Below are 14006 nucleotides of genomic sequence, written 5' to 3'. Positions count from 1 at the left end.
AGATCCAGAGCTTCTGCCAGCCGGGCCCAGCCCAGCCTCAACCGGCTGACTCCTGCACTGGGCACTGAGGGGTCAAATCCAGCCCTCCCCCATGGCAGGGCCCTCCCAGTCACACTGTCCAGCCCCCAGGCCCAGCGAGTGGCCCAGGGCAGCCCCCCAGGCTGGGCTGTGGCTCTGAGAGGGGCCGTGGTTGCGAGTGGCACCTGCCCAGCCTCAGGGGTATTGGCTCAGTCTGGGGGGGGGACGGGGGGGGAGTGTGACGATGTGACGCAGCAGGGAGGGGGGAGTGTTGACCTGGGAATGTGCCCTGGGGACGGGAGACCTGAGAGCCTGTCACCTGAGCCAGGAGGGGGAGGGGGAGGTGACACCTCTGCCCAGGAATGTGGACGGAGGCTGCAGCAGGGAACCTGCTGGGTGGGTTTAGTTTCAGTTTGGGGCTGGGTGGAGGAACACAGGGAACCCCAGGGCTGGGGTCTAAGCTCCCTGCTCCCCCAGAAGGACTTCACTGAGGGGTCCTGGGTGTACCCACAAGCTCTGTTTTGGACTGTGTTCCTGTTGTCCAATAAACCTTCTGTTTTACTGGCTGGCTGAGAGTCTCAGTGAATCCCAGGAAGAGGGGTGCAGAGCCTGGACTCCCCCACACTCCGTGACAACTCCTCTCTCCCCCCTTCGAGACTGAACTGAGCGGGGTCACTGTGACCAGTGACCTGGGGAAGTTCGGGGCCCCCTCTCCGGGACAGCGCATCCGCTATCAGGTTGGCACTTCCCTTCACATGGACCACGTCCATGTCGTAATCCTGCAGGAGCAGGCTCCACCTCAGGAGCTTGGCGTTGGCTCCTTTCATCTGGTGCAGCCAGGTCAGGGGAGAGTGGTCGGTGTACACGGTGAAGTGTCGCCCGAAGAGATAGGGCTCTAGTTTCTTGAGGGCCCACACCATGGCCAGGCACTCCTTCTCGATGGCCGCGTAGTGTTGCTCCCGGGGTAGCAACTTCTTGCTCAGGTACACGAGGGGGTGTCTCTCCCCCTTTTCATCCTCCTGCATTAACACCGCCCCCAGTCCCGTGTCGGAGGCGTCGGTGAACACCACAAAGGGCTTGTCAAAGTCTGGGTTTGCTAGAACTGGGCCACTGACCAGAGCCTCCTTCAGCGCCCGGAAAGCCTCCTGGCACTGCTCGGTCCAGACCACCTTGTCTGGCTTCCCCTTCTTGCATAGCTCAGTGATGGGGGTGGCTATGGCGCTAAAGTGGGGCACAAATCTTCGGTAGTATCCTGCCATCCCAATAAAGGCTTGGACCTGCTTTTTGGTGTGGGGAGCGGGCCAGTCTCTGATCACCTCCACCTTGGCCGGTTCCGGCTTTAGGCGGCCGCTCCCCACCCGATGGCCCAGGTAAGATACTTCAGCCATCCCCACCTTGCACTTCTCCGCTTTGACAGTCAGCCCAGCCCCCTGGAGTCGGTCCAGCACTTGTCTAACCTGGGACACGTGGTCCTCCCAGGTCTGGCTAAAGACACAGATGTCGTCAATATACGCCACGGCAAAACTCTCCATCCCCCTCAGGAGCTGGTCCACCAGGCGCTGGAAGGTGGCCGGCGCTCCCTTGAGGCCGAAAGGCAGGGTCAGAAACTCATAGAGCCCCCGAGGGGTGATAAAGGCCGATTTCAGCCGGGCATCTGCATCCAGCGGCACTTGCCAGTAGCCCTTTGTAAGGTCCATGGTGGTAAGGTACCGAGCTCCTCCCAGCTTGTCTAAGAGTTCGTCCGGCCTGGGCATGGGGTAGGCATCCGATACAGTGATGGCATTGAGCTTCCGATAGTCCACACAGAACCGGACTGACCCATCCTTTTTGGGGACCAGCACCACCGGCGAGGCCCAAGGGCTGGCCGATGGCTGGATCACCCCCAAAGCCAGCATGTCCCGGACCTCTCTTTCCAGGTCCTGAGCAGTTTTCCCTGTGACTCGGAAGGGGGAGCATCTTATCGGCGGGTGCGACCCTGTCTGCACCCGGTGGACAGTCAGATTAGTGCGTCCAGGCTGGTTGGAAAACAGCTGTCGGTACGGATGCAGCACCCCCCTGACCTCAGCTTGCTGGGCAGGGGTGAGCTGATCCGAGAGGGGGATTGTTTCCAGGGGGGAACCAGCTCTGGTCCCAGGGAATAGATCTACTAAAGGGTCATCTCCCTGCTCCTCCCACTGACCACACACAGCTAACACCACATTCCCCCTGGCATAATATGGCTTCATCATATTCACATGGTACACCCGGCGGTGGTGGGCCCAGTTCGACAGCTCCACCACATAGTTTACCTCATTGAGCTGCTTGATGACCTTGAACGGGCCCTCCCAGGCGGCCTGTAGTTTGTTCTTTCTCACGGGGATGAGAACCATCACCTGATCCCCGGTGGCGTAGGCACGGGCCCGCGCCGTGCGGTCATACCAGACCTTCTGCTTCCTCTGGGCTCTGGCCAGATTCTCCCTGGCCAGGCCCATGAGTTCAGCCAGTCTCTCTCGGAAGGTCAGGACATACTCCACCACTGACTCTCCATCGGGAGTGGCCTTCCCCTCCCACTCGTCTCTCATCAGGTCCAGGGGGCCCCTCACCCTCCTTCCATATAACAGTTCGAACGGGGAAAATCCGGTAGACTCCTGGGGCACCTCCCTGTACGCGAACAGCAGGTGAGGTAAGTACTTGTCCCAATCCTGCGGGTGCTGGTTCATAAAGGTTTTCAGCATCATCTTTAGCGTCCCGTTAAACCTCTCCACCAGCCCATTGGACTGGGGGTGATACGCTGAGGCCCAGTCATGCCGGACCCCACATTTCTCCCACAAGCACCGGAGCAGGGCCGACATGAAGTTGGAGCCTTGGTCTGTCAAGACTTCCCTGGGGAACCCCACTCGGCTGAAAATGGTCAGGAGCGCATCTGCCACGGTGTCTGCTTCAATGGAAGCTAAGGGCACTGCCTCGGGGTAGCGGGTGGCGAAATCTACCACCACCAGAATGTATTTCTTCCCCGACCGGGTCGTCTTGCTGAGAGGCCCCACGATGTCCATGGCCACCTTCTGGAAAGGCTCCTCTATGATGGGCAAAGGTCTCAACGCCGCTTTCCCCTTGTCCCGGGCCTTCCCCACCCTCTGACAGGGGTCACAGGATCGGCAATACTGCCGGACGGTGGTAAAGACCCCGGGCCAGTAAAAGTTCTGTAGCAACCTCTGCCGGGTGCGCCGGATTCCCTGGTGCCCTGCGAGGGGGATGTCATGGGCCAGGGACAGGAGCTTGCGGCGGTACTTCTGGGGGACCACCAGCTGCCTCCTGACCCCACAGGACTCCCCTTCCCCTGGGGGAGCCCATTCTCGGTACAGGAACCCCTTCTCCCACAGGAACCTCTCCTGGCAGCCTCTCCTCATGGTCCGTCCCTCACTGAGGTCGGCCAGGTCCCTGAGCTTCTGCAAGGAGGGATCTTTCCTCAACTCGGCCTGGAACTCAGCGGCTGGGGAAGGGATGGGGCCCGGTTCCCCCTCCGTGGCCCGGTCTGAGGCCGCAGCCTCTCTGAGCCGTGCCCCTCGGCGCTCCCTCCCCACCCGAGTAGGGTCTCGCGCCTCCAGTGTGGTACCCTCCCCAGGGTCAGGTCGCAGTGCCCCTCGCCGGCTCTGGCTACGGGTCACAACCAGGGCGGTCTGGGGGTCGCTTGGCCAGTCCTCTAGGTCTCCCCCCATCAAAACTTCAGTGGGCAAATGGTGGTGTACCCCCACATCCTTGGGGCCCTCCTTGGTCCCCCATTTCAGGTGTACCCTTGCCACGGGCACCTTAAATGGGGTCCCGCCCACCCCCGTCAGGGTCAGGTAGGTGTTGGGCACCACCCGATCTGGGGCCACCACCTCGGGCCGGGCCAGCGTCACCTCCGCGCCCGTATCCCAGTATCCATTGACCTTCCTCCCATCCACCTCCAGGGGAACAAGGCACTCTCTCCGGAGGGACAGCCCCGCACCCACCCTGTAAACCGAGCACCCTGAGTCCAGAGCCTCCAGCCCTCTGGCGGGGCTGGCTGGGGGTACTCTTCCCTCCTGAGCAGGTGGCAAACTGGTAGCCCCCCTTTCCTGGGTCGCCTGCCCCTCGTCCAGCTGAGTCCCTACCCAGTTAACCCTGGGTAGGTTGGGTCTGCTCAGTTTGTCCCGGAGCCCGGGGCACTGGGCCCATACGTGGCCTCTCTGGCCACAGTGATAGCAGCTCAGGTCACGTTGGTCCCCTCGAACGGGTCGGAGGGGCCCGACACCAGGCGTTCCCCTTTGGAGGGGGTTCTCCCTGTTTCCCCGCTGGGAGGCCCCATGGTGACTCTCTCTCTGCATCGGGGGGGGCCTGTTCTTTTGGGACTCCTCCCGGCTACCCCCTGACCGACTGTTCACAAACTCGTCGGCCAGCTGCCCTGCATGCTGGGGGTTCGCGAGCTTTTTGTCCACCAGCCACAGCCTCAGGTCGGAAGGGCACTGTTCATACAGGTGCTCCAGTACAAACAGGTCAAGCAGGTCCTCTTTAGTTTGGGCCCCCGCTGTCCACTTGCGGGCATATCCCTGCATCCTGTTGACCAGTTGTAGGTAGGTGACCTCAGGCATTTTACGCTGACTCCGGAACCTTCTCCGGTACATCTCGGGGGTCAGCCCAAACTCACGGAGCAGGGCCTGTTTGAACAGTTCATAGTCCCCTGCCTCTGCCCCTGTCATCCGGCTGTAGACCTCCACGGCTTTGGGGTCCAGTAAGGGGGTGAGGAACTGGAGCCTGTCTGCAGGGTCAACCCTGTGCAGCTCGCAGGCATTCTCAAAGGCCGTCAGGAAGCTATCTATGTCCTCCCCCTCCTTCCGCTGGGCCAGGAAGCACTTATCAAAGCTCCTTGCAGTCTTGGGTCCCCCCTCACTCACCGCAGCCGGGGCCCCACTGCTCCTCAGCCTGGCCAGCTCCAGTTCATGCTGTCTTTGTTTCTCCTTCTCCTGCTGCTCATGTTGACGTTCCCTCTCCTCCTCCTGACGTTCCCTCTCCTTCTCCTGACGCTCCCTCTCCTTCTCCTGACGCTCCCTCTCCTTCTCCTCCTGCTCATGTTGACGTTGTTTCTCCTTCTCCTCCTGCTCATGTTGACGTTGTTTCTCCTCATGTTGACGTTGTTTTTCATGATCCTCCAGCTCCCTCATTTTCCTCTCCCTCTCCCATTCCAGCCGCATCCGCTCCAGGGATGGGGAGCTCCGCTGGGAGGATCCCCTGCTGGCTGCTGGGGTCAGGGGGCCCTCGGTATTCGCTGGGCTTCCCACAACCCCTCCCCCAGGCATAGGTAGGAAGGGTCTCGGGGTGTCCTGGGCAGCAGTCTGACCCCTCCCAGCCTGGTCAGGCCCCAGGGCCCACGCTGCGTCCGCCGGGCGGCTTCCCTCAGGGACAGGGATCGGGTCATCCAAGCGATCCCTCTCCTCCAACTGGGCAATCAGCTGTTCCTTGGTGGACCTCCCGACGCGCAGCCCCCTCTGCCTGCACAGCTCCACCAGGTCGCTCTTAAGGCGTTTAGCGTACATCTCCCGGCTGGCCACTCGCAGGCCGGGCAGCTGTCCACGGTTTCCAGGAAAAGCCCCTAGTGTGCCAGTCCTTCTTGAGGTCACCACCTCTTTGCCAGGGTCGAGCTGCAGACTCCTCCGCCCCTGGGACCGCTCGCTGCAATCCCCCGGGGGACCCTGTTACTGCAAAAGTCCTTCTCTCTGGTCACACACTCCCAGGGGTTAACCGCCCCCTGAAACCGTCTCTCTCTGAATCTTCAGCACGCCTGGTCCCCGTCAATCCCCCTTCGTTTTACTGTTCCCCAGTCACTTACTGCAGGAAGCGCCGTTCACGGGGTGCAGTAGATCCCACCTCTGCCACCAGTTGTCACGGAGTGTGGGGGAGTCCAGGCCCTGCACCCCTCTTCCTGGGATTCACTGAGACTCTCAGCCAGCCAGTAAAACAGAAGGTTTATTGGACAACAGGAACACAGTCCAAAACAGAGCTTGTGGGTACACCCAGGACCCCTCAGTGAAGTCCTTCTGGGGGAGCAGGGAGCTTAGACCCCAGCCCTGGGGTTCCCTGTGTTCCTCCACCCAGCCCCAAACTGAAACTAAACCCACCCAGCAGGTTCCCTGCTGCAGCCTCCGTCCACATTCCTGGGCAGAGGTGTCACCTCCCCCTCCCCCTCCTGGCTCAGGTGACAGGCTCTCAGGTCTCCCGTCCCCAGGGCACATTCCCAGGTCAACACTCCCCCCTCCCTGCTGCGTCACATCGTCACAGGGAGCACACACATAACCGCGGGGGAGGGAAGGGGTTTCCCTGCGGCTCAGAACTCCTGACCTCACCGAAACCTGAGCGCACCCAGCCCTGCCAGGGAGCTCACCCAGAGCTGGATGCGCACAGCAGACACATGGGACCGGGGAGGGGGGACCAGGAGAGCGCGCAGCAAGTGTGGCTATAACATGCCTAAATGCGCACGCGTGAGCATATACCCCCCCCACGCACAGATACATACATGCGTGAGCACATAGGCATATCCACAGGTCCTGCCACCCACACCCAACCATGGCCGTGCACACGGGGAGGGACACAGACACACACAGAGACACGTGTACAGACACGCAGTGATGTGAGCACAGCCATAATCCACACACATCAGCCTTGCACGGCCCAGCAGCCTCGGCACGGGAACACACCCGCTCCTGCTTGCCTTGCCCAGGAGCTGAGCACGCCAGGCTGCTGGTGAGATATGCTGCAGCAGGCCTGGAGGGGCCCAACCTGTCCCTGCTGGGAGCTTTGGTCACAGGCTGCCAGGCGAGCGGGGCTGAGATGAGTCAGTGCCTGGCAAAGGGCACAGAGACATAGACCCAAGCCCTGGGCACAGATGGGGACTGGGAGGCACAATGCACACTGGCCCCAAGCCCTCAGCGGGGACGCTGAGCTGGGCAGGGTTGTCCCTCCCAGGGGCAGCAAACCCAGGAAGCCTGCAGTCATTCAACCTCCACCTGTGCCAGGGCGTCAGCGTCCACATCCTGGCCAGATCCCAAAGGGGCAATTCCGTTCTGCTGCTCCAAACTCACGTGCAGCTTCAGCGGGGCATGTTGGTTCCCTCACTCCTTGTCCTGGCTGCGTTGCTGGAGCGATTAAACAGCTGCTGCGTGGCAGCCCAGAGGTGGCTGCATTTCAGTGGTGGGTGGGGCAATTTCCCTGTACAGTCACAAATGTCCGACAGTGGCAGTAGGGCCCCGGGTGATTCCCCTCCCTCTGGTGGGATGGGACCAGGAGCTGCTGATGGGGCTGGGCCCAGTGAATTTGCTGCACTCCCTCCTGGGGCAGCTTCACCCCAGACTCTGACCCTCTTCCAAGCCTGGACCCCACCTGTGTCTGTCCAGCCCTGGCCTGGACCCCTCCCCCAACATTTTTAGATGTTTCCTTTGGGGCGTCCTGTAGACTCACTCTTACCCTTGGGGTCACCAGTCCCACCTGCCTCCACCAGGGGCAGGCTTCCGGCACACACCCCGGCCAGCCCCATGGCCCGCCCCCGTTCAGCCCATCCTCTCCCCATTACTGCTTCTGGTGGCTCCCCTGCTCCCAGCCATGGGACACAGCTACACCCCACCCCTCTGGCCCAGGGCTCAGGGCCTCCCAGGGAAGCTGGCGCAATGGGGCCCCGCAGTGGGGTCTGGGCTCAGGGCCCAGCAGGTCTGCGTGGAGCAGGAAATTCCCACTAGCCAGGGCTGAGATGCAGCGCTCTGCCAAGATCCAGAAGCCCCATCCTGCCCCTCTGCACAGCGAAGTCGAACCTGGGGCTGCAAAGAGAGACCAACCAAGCCTCTGGGCCAGGGATGTGCCAGTCCCATCGCACACCTCCACCCCTCTACCCTGCCCCACCCCAACGGGCCCCATGCTGAGACCCTCCAGACTTGTGTCACTGGTGAAAAGAGCTGAGATGACAGCTCACGGGCCCTGCAGTGAGATGCCAGGGCTTTACTCCAGGTGCCTGCAGCCCCATCTTCTCCCGCCCCCCTTCACGCAGACCCATGCCCCTTCCCACCCTGCTGCCCCCTTCCCACCCAGCCCCCAGGGCTCTGTGAGGCCCCCTCTCTGCTTCCCTCTAGCGCAACAGTGAGCCTGGCGCAAGCGCCCTCCTGGAAGGCTGAGTTATGAGCCCCATGCCGCGCACCGGCCCCTTTCAGCTTCATTAGCTGCCGGTGCTCAGCCAGTCTGCCCGTCAATAAGGCCTCTCGTGATCTTGCTCATGCAGCCGTGCGCTGCGCCCCCCCGCCCCCGGCCGACGTGCTGAGCAAGCCCCGGCATGCCGGAAGCCAGCTGGCACCAGTTCAAACTAGCAGCCGGGCTCGGTGCCAGGGCATCCTGCCAATACCACCTTGCTCCTCGCTCCTTAACTCTGCATCTCCCTCACTTCCCGGCGCTGACCCAGCTCACTGGACAGGGAGCAGGTGGGGACACTGCAGACTCAGCACCAAACCCAGGCCGGGGGGAAGGGCAGCAACGGGCTGCGGGTTGGGAGTGAGAGGCACCGTCAGCGCTGGGGTGGGGCAATGCTGAGAAAGCAGGGGGCTGCGGGCCAGGATTGAGAGGCACCAGCAGAGTTTAGAGGGCAGGGCTGGGCTAGCAGGGGGCTGCGGGTCGGGAGTTGGGGGCACCAGCAGAGCTGGCAGGGCATGGGGAGGGGCTGGAGAATGGAGCCAGCTGTCCATTGGGGTACCAGTAGTTCTCCTTTGGGGGAGGGGGTAGCAGGCTGGGGTTAGGGAGTGAGCTGGGATCGGACGTACAGTCAGTTCCGTGAATTCTGGGGGTTTGCCCAGCCCAGAGTGGGCACGGGGGGTGCTGCTCCCCACCAGTGAGTGAACCAGTTCCCTGGGGCCAGTGTGGGGGGCAGGCAGGCTGCATCTCCCCAGCACAACCCCCATGATGCAGAGCAGCGTGGCTGGGGGGCTGAGCCAGGAGCCCCCCCTCCAGTCTGCGGCAGCAGGATCCCCCTCCCCCCGGCCGTTAGTGGCACAGGAAGCCGGGGTGTCGCCGGTTTAACCACAGAGGCTCTGTGCTGATGAGCGGGCGGTGGGGGGCAGGGACAGGCGCCAGCCCCCGAGTGGGCGATAGCACCCCAGCCCAGCTCCGGGAGCCTGGGATAGTGACTCCGGCTGGGCTGGGTGTGGGGTGAAAGGCCGTGGTCACCCCTGCATCCCGGGCTGCTTCTGGAAAGGGGGAGGGGCCCTTCACTCCTCCGCCCACCCAAGGCCCCTCTCCCTTCCCCTGGAGCCCCTGCTGCGTATCGCGGAGATCTGCCCCGTGGGCAGCCAGTGCCGCAGGCACCTGCAGCTCAGGGCCTGGTGTCGGTTATGCCGGCTGCTCCCTGCGCTGTTTCCTGGCACCTGCCCCGCTCCCCACAGCCTGCTACAGACCCACCCCCACGCTGGCCAGCGACCCAGTGAGCTGCTGGCCAAGGGGCCGGTTTGCCCGGGCCCAGCTCACACTGCAGCGCGGCCTCCATGCTGGACTCCTGCCTGGGAAGCGCCAGGCCACGTGCACTGCACTGACGGGGACGGCCCCCGGGGTGCTGCCAGGAGGGTGCCCGGCACAGCGAGCTGGCAAAGCAGATTCCACTTCCAATGGTCACAAGTGGCATGAGTCAGACTGGCCTCAGCCCAGTCCCTGTGTGTGCACATCACACAAGCCATGGTGGGAGCTGGCACTGTCAGGCACTGTCTGGGGCAGGGGAAGCTGGGGCATGGCACAGCTGTCCTGGGCTCCCCTGCCCACCCCCCCTTAGTTCTCTCTAACACTTTTCAGTCCTGAGCCGTCAGGTCCCTGAGCATCATGCCCCTCCAAGCCCCGTCACGCCAACCCCCCAGCCAGAGACACACAGGCCCCAGGAGGGCGAGAGGGCTGCAGAGAGCCCCGCCCTCCCACACACACACCTCATCGCCTCTCTAAACACTTGATTTGCAGGAACCGTCGCGTTACAGTGCAGTCGGGTGCCAGCAGCACAGAGCCCACCGCTCACTCACACTGCCAACTGCAATGACCTCTCTGCATGCCAACCGTGCCGAGATCCAGCGCCTCCAAAGCTTTAACCCCCTCGGTGCCACCCTGCCCCGCCGGACATGCTCATCCCCTGGGATGGTAACCAGAGATGGGGTTACCAAAAGCACCTGGCTGGGGCCAGTAAAGTCACCCTCGCCCTTCTCCTAAGGCACAGCTAACCCAACTGAGGGGCAGGGCCACACAGCCAGCCGGGCAGAAAGACATACCCGGCACATCTGGGGACACATGACCCTGGGGGCAGCTGGCACATCTGGGGACGCGGAGCCATGCGGGTGGCTGGCACATTTGGGGATGCACAGCCAGGGGGGCCGCCGGGACACAGATTTATAGATTCCAAGGCCAGACGGGACCGTTGCAATCACCTCGTCTGACTTCCTGGATAACGCAGGCCAGACTCAGAGACCTGCCCCACAACAATCCCTAGGGCAGAGCTTTTAGCAAACATACAGCCTTCATTGCAAAATTGCCCGTGATGGTGAATCCACCAGGCCCCCTTGGGGAAATTGCTCCAGTGGTTAGTTATTCTCATCATTAAAAATGTCTGCCTTATTCCCAGGCTGACTGTGTCTAGCTTCAGCGTCCAGCCGCTGGATGGGGTGAGACCTTCCTCTGCTAGACTGAAGAGCCAGTTATCAAAGTTCCCCAGGTCGGTACTTCCAGACTGGGATCCAGTCCCCCCTGGACCGTCCCATTGTTAAGCTAAATAGACTGATCTCCTTGGATCTGTCATAACAAGGCAGCTTTTCTAACCCTTTGATCATTCTCGTGGCTCTTCTCTGACCTGTCTCCGATTTATCCACATCCGTCTTGAATCAGGGCACCAGAACTGGACACAGGATCCCAGCAGCAGTCAGACCAGTGCCCAGAACAGCAGTGACATAACCTCTCTGCTCCTCCTCCAGATTCCCATTGTGCATCCCACGATCCCATCGGTGCTTTTGGCCAGTGTTGCACCGGGAGCTCATGTTCAGCTGAATTCCACCTCCCCACCCCACCCAAATCTTTTACAGAGTTTCTGCTCCCCAGGTCAGAGCCCCCCAGCCTGGTAGCATGGCCAGCGTTCTGTTCCCAGATGTGTAGTTACATGTAGCTGTATTAAAATACCCACTGTTTGCTTGCGCCCAGGTTACCAGGTGATGCTGATCGCTCTGTACCAGTGACCTGGCCTCTGCATTATTTCCCACTCCCCCATGTTTGTGTCATCGGTAAATTCATCAGGGATGATTTTATGTTTTCTTCCAGGTCATTGATAAAGATGTTAACTAGTGTAGGGCCAAGAACTGATCCCTGCGGGATCCACTGTAACACACCCGCTCAATTGTGATTCCCCGCTTGCAGGTACATTTTGAGATCTACCAGTTAGCCAGTTTTTAATCCATTTCATGTGTGCCAGGGTAATTTTATCTCATTCTAGTGTTTTAATCAAAATGTTGTGTGGTACCAAGTCAAAGGTCTTAGAGACGTCTGAGTGTGAACATGTGGGGACACGTGGCTTGGGGCAGTGGGACACGCCCGGCACATCTGGGGACACATGGCCCTGGGCAGCAGGATGCGCCTGCCACATCTGGGGACACGTGGCCCTGGGCAGCAGGGTGCACCTGGCACATCTAGGGACCTGTGGCCCTAGGCAGCAGGATGCACCTGGCACATCTAGGGACCTGTGGCCCTAGGCAGCAGGGTGCGCCTGGCACATCTAGGGACACGTGGCCCTGGGCAGCAGGACACACCCGACACATCTGGGGACACGTGGCCCTGGGCAGCAGGATGCACCTGACACATCTGGGGACACGTGGCCCTGGGAAGCAGGATGCACCTGGCACATCTGGCACACATGGCCCGAGGGCGGGCAGGCACCTCGCTGCCATTGGTTCACTGGCCAAATCCCTGTGGTATGCCAGGAGGAGCAATGAGTCGAGGCTGGATGGCTGCTGCTGCTCCCTATGTCCCCACTGTCTCCTGTGCCCCGCTCCCTCCCCAGTTCACCTGTGGCGCTCCGGGCCACCGAGCCCTTACCTTCGTGGGAGTGTGAGAACCAGATCTGGGAGGTGCCGGAGTGTGGGCCCCGGTAGGCCGGCTCCGAGGGGGACGAGGCGGGGCCCGTGGGATGCGTGGGGGCGGCCGAGCCCAGGCTGCTGGTGAGGAAGCTGCCCATGAAGGACGAGGCGGGCGTGTTCCCCATCAATCCACTCCCTGCTGTGAACACAACAAAGGACCATCAGCTCCGCCAGGGCCAGGGTCATCCACGTGGGCACCCACACAGCAGCACCCGGGCACCCACGTGCTCTGACCCGTTCACGCTCCCCCAGAAAATGAGTGCCCACATGCCCGGGCATGCACACACCCACTCACACCCACGTCTGTTGGGAGGTTCACCCTCGGCTCCATGAAGTCCCCGAGGGCCACCCCCACCAAGGAGGCCGTGTGGAGCCGCAGGGCCATCGCGGAAACGCAGGGAAATCTGCCCCTTCCGATTTGCACTCTGAGCCCAGGGTGAGGGCTCATCTCTCACGGGGAGGCGTTTGGGTGTGTGCACCAACTGGCACAGGCGTGCAGGGCGCATGAGCGTTTCCATGTACACGTCTGTGGGCACTTGTGGGGCTGCATTCACCTGCCTGTTCTGGGACGTGCACATGGCTAGGTCCGTCCATCTCGGTGGTTCTAAGGAGCCGACAGTGCCCCTGTGTGCCCGCCCGTGGCAGCGGGCACCCCTCGGCTCCTGCTGATCGGGGGGGAGCAGGCAGCTCGGTCTCCCCTCAGCAGGACCACGGAGCTGTTGGGCAGGGAGCCCCTGCTGGTCTCCACACGTCTCCCCCAGGCAGCCCCATCGGGACTCCCTCCATGGTGACCCGCCCAGCCCAGCTCCCCTCCCCCAGCCCAGGAGCCACCCACACGTGTCGTCACGGAGGCCGGCAGGACTGTCCAGGGAGCGATGCGCCCTTCAGGTACAGCCCCCCCACCTCGCTCCCCAGGCAGCTGCCAAAGGGTGTGGGGGCCCAGCCGCCTGGCCACGCACAGGGAACGTCCCTGAGGCTCCCAGCTCCGGGCCCTGCTCACACTGCCACGGGCTCCGAAGGGCAAGTGCCACTGGGGCAGCAGGACAGCTCGGCACCCCCCTTCATGCCTGCACATGTCGGGCAGCAGATGCTGCAGTCAGTGCCCTCAAGGAGCAGCCCAGGGCCAGCGCTTCCATGGGCTGGGCCCAGCACCGAAGGTGGAGAGGCTGCGTAGGCGGGTGTCAGCCGGGGCGCGAGCGTGCGTGGGCCGCGGGGCAGCCCCATCCAGGCCCTCCTGCGTCCGGCTCTGGATTAGGAGCTGGCAGCACCCCAGGGCAGAGCAGGTGTCCAGCCCCACCGGCCCCCAGCCTGTGAGACACCAGGTATGCCCCTCCGAGCCCTGCCACACCCACCCGACAGCAGGCAGTTGTCTTCTGTAACACACACAGCACCCACACCTCAGGGCCTGGCCGGGGGCTGGCAGCCCCAACCCCCCAGCAGGGACCACACACCCCATGCCAGGTGCTCACCCGGACCAGCAACGGGGGCAGGGGGCTAGGTCCAACACTCCCCAGCCTGCAGGCCCCCGGATGGGCGGGAGAGCAGCGGTGCTGGGGAGCGGCTGGCGCTGGGGAGGTGCGGGCTGGAGGAGGAGGCGAGCGTGGAAGACCGGCCTGTGAGATCATGTTGGAAACATCGCAGCCGGTAGCCAAGGGCCGGGCAGGCTGGCCCCGGTCCTCTCCCCGCCCCAGCACATGTGTTTGCAGCCGGGGGTGCGGCTGAGGAGCGGGTCATTCCCTGATGGGAAGCCCGGCAGGGCCTGGCCAGACGCCCACACGGGGAGGAAGTGAGCTCTGCTCTCTAAGCCAGCCCACGCTCCGGAGCTAATCCCCAGGATGCCTCGGGGATGAGTGTCGGGATGTGGTTACGCTC

At 62.5% G+C, this 14006-nt stretch overlaps 1 protein-coding gene across 1 annotated transcript in view; it reads right to left on the bottom strand.

Moving 5' to 3' along the window:
- The window catches only part of BAHCC1 (BAH domain and coiled-coil containing 1), a 78397-nt gene that overhangs the window by 33517 nt on the left and 30874 nt on the right, over positions 1–14006 (bottom strand). Inside the window, 1 exon segment of the mRNA XM_074972132.1 lies at positions 12094–12273. Within this exon segment, the coding sequence (XP_074828233.1) occupies positions 12094–12273 (180 nt within the window).

Source organism: Natator depressus, chromosome 14 (genome assembly GCF_965152275.1).
Source record: "Natator depressus isolate rNatDep1 chromosome 14, rNatDep2.hap1, whole genome shotgun sequence".
NCBI classification, from domain to species: Eukaryota; Metazoa; Chordata; order Testudines; family Cheloniidae; genus Natator; species Natator depressus.
Note: the sequence above shows the minus strand (reverse complement) of the source record. Positions and strands in the feature narration are given on the sequence as shown.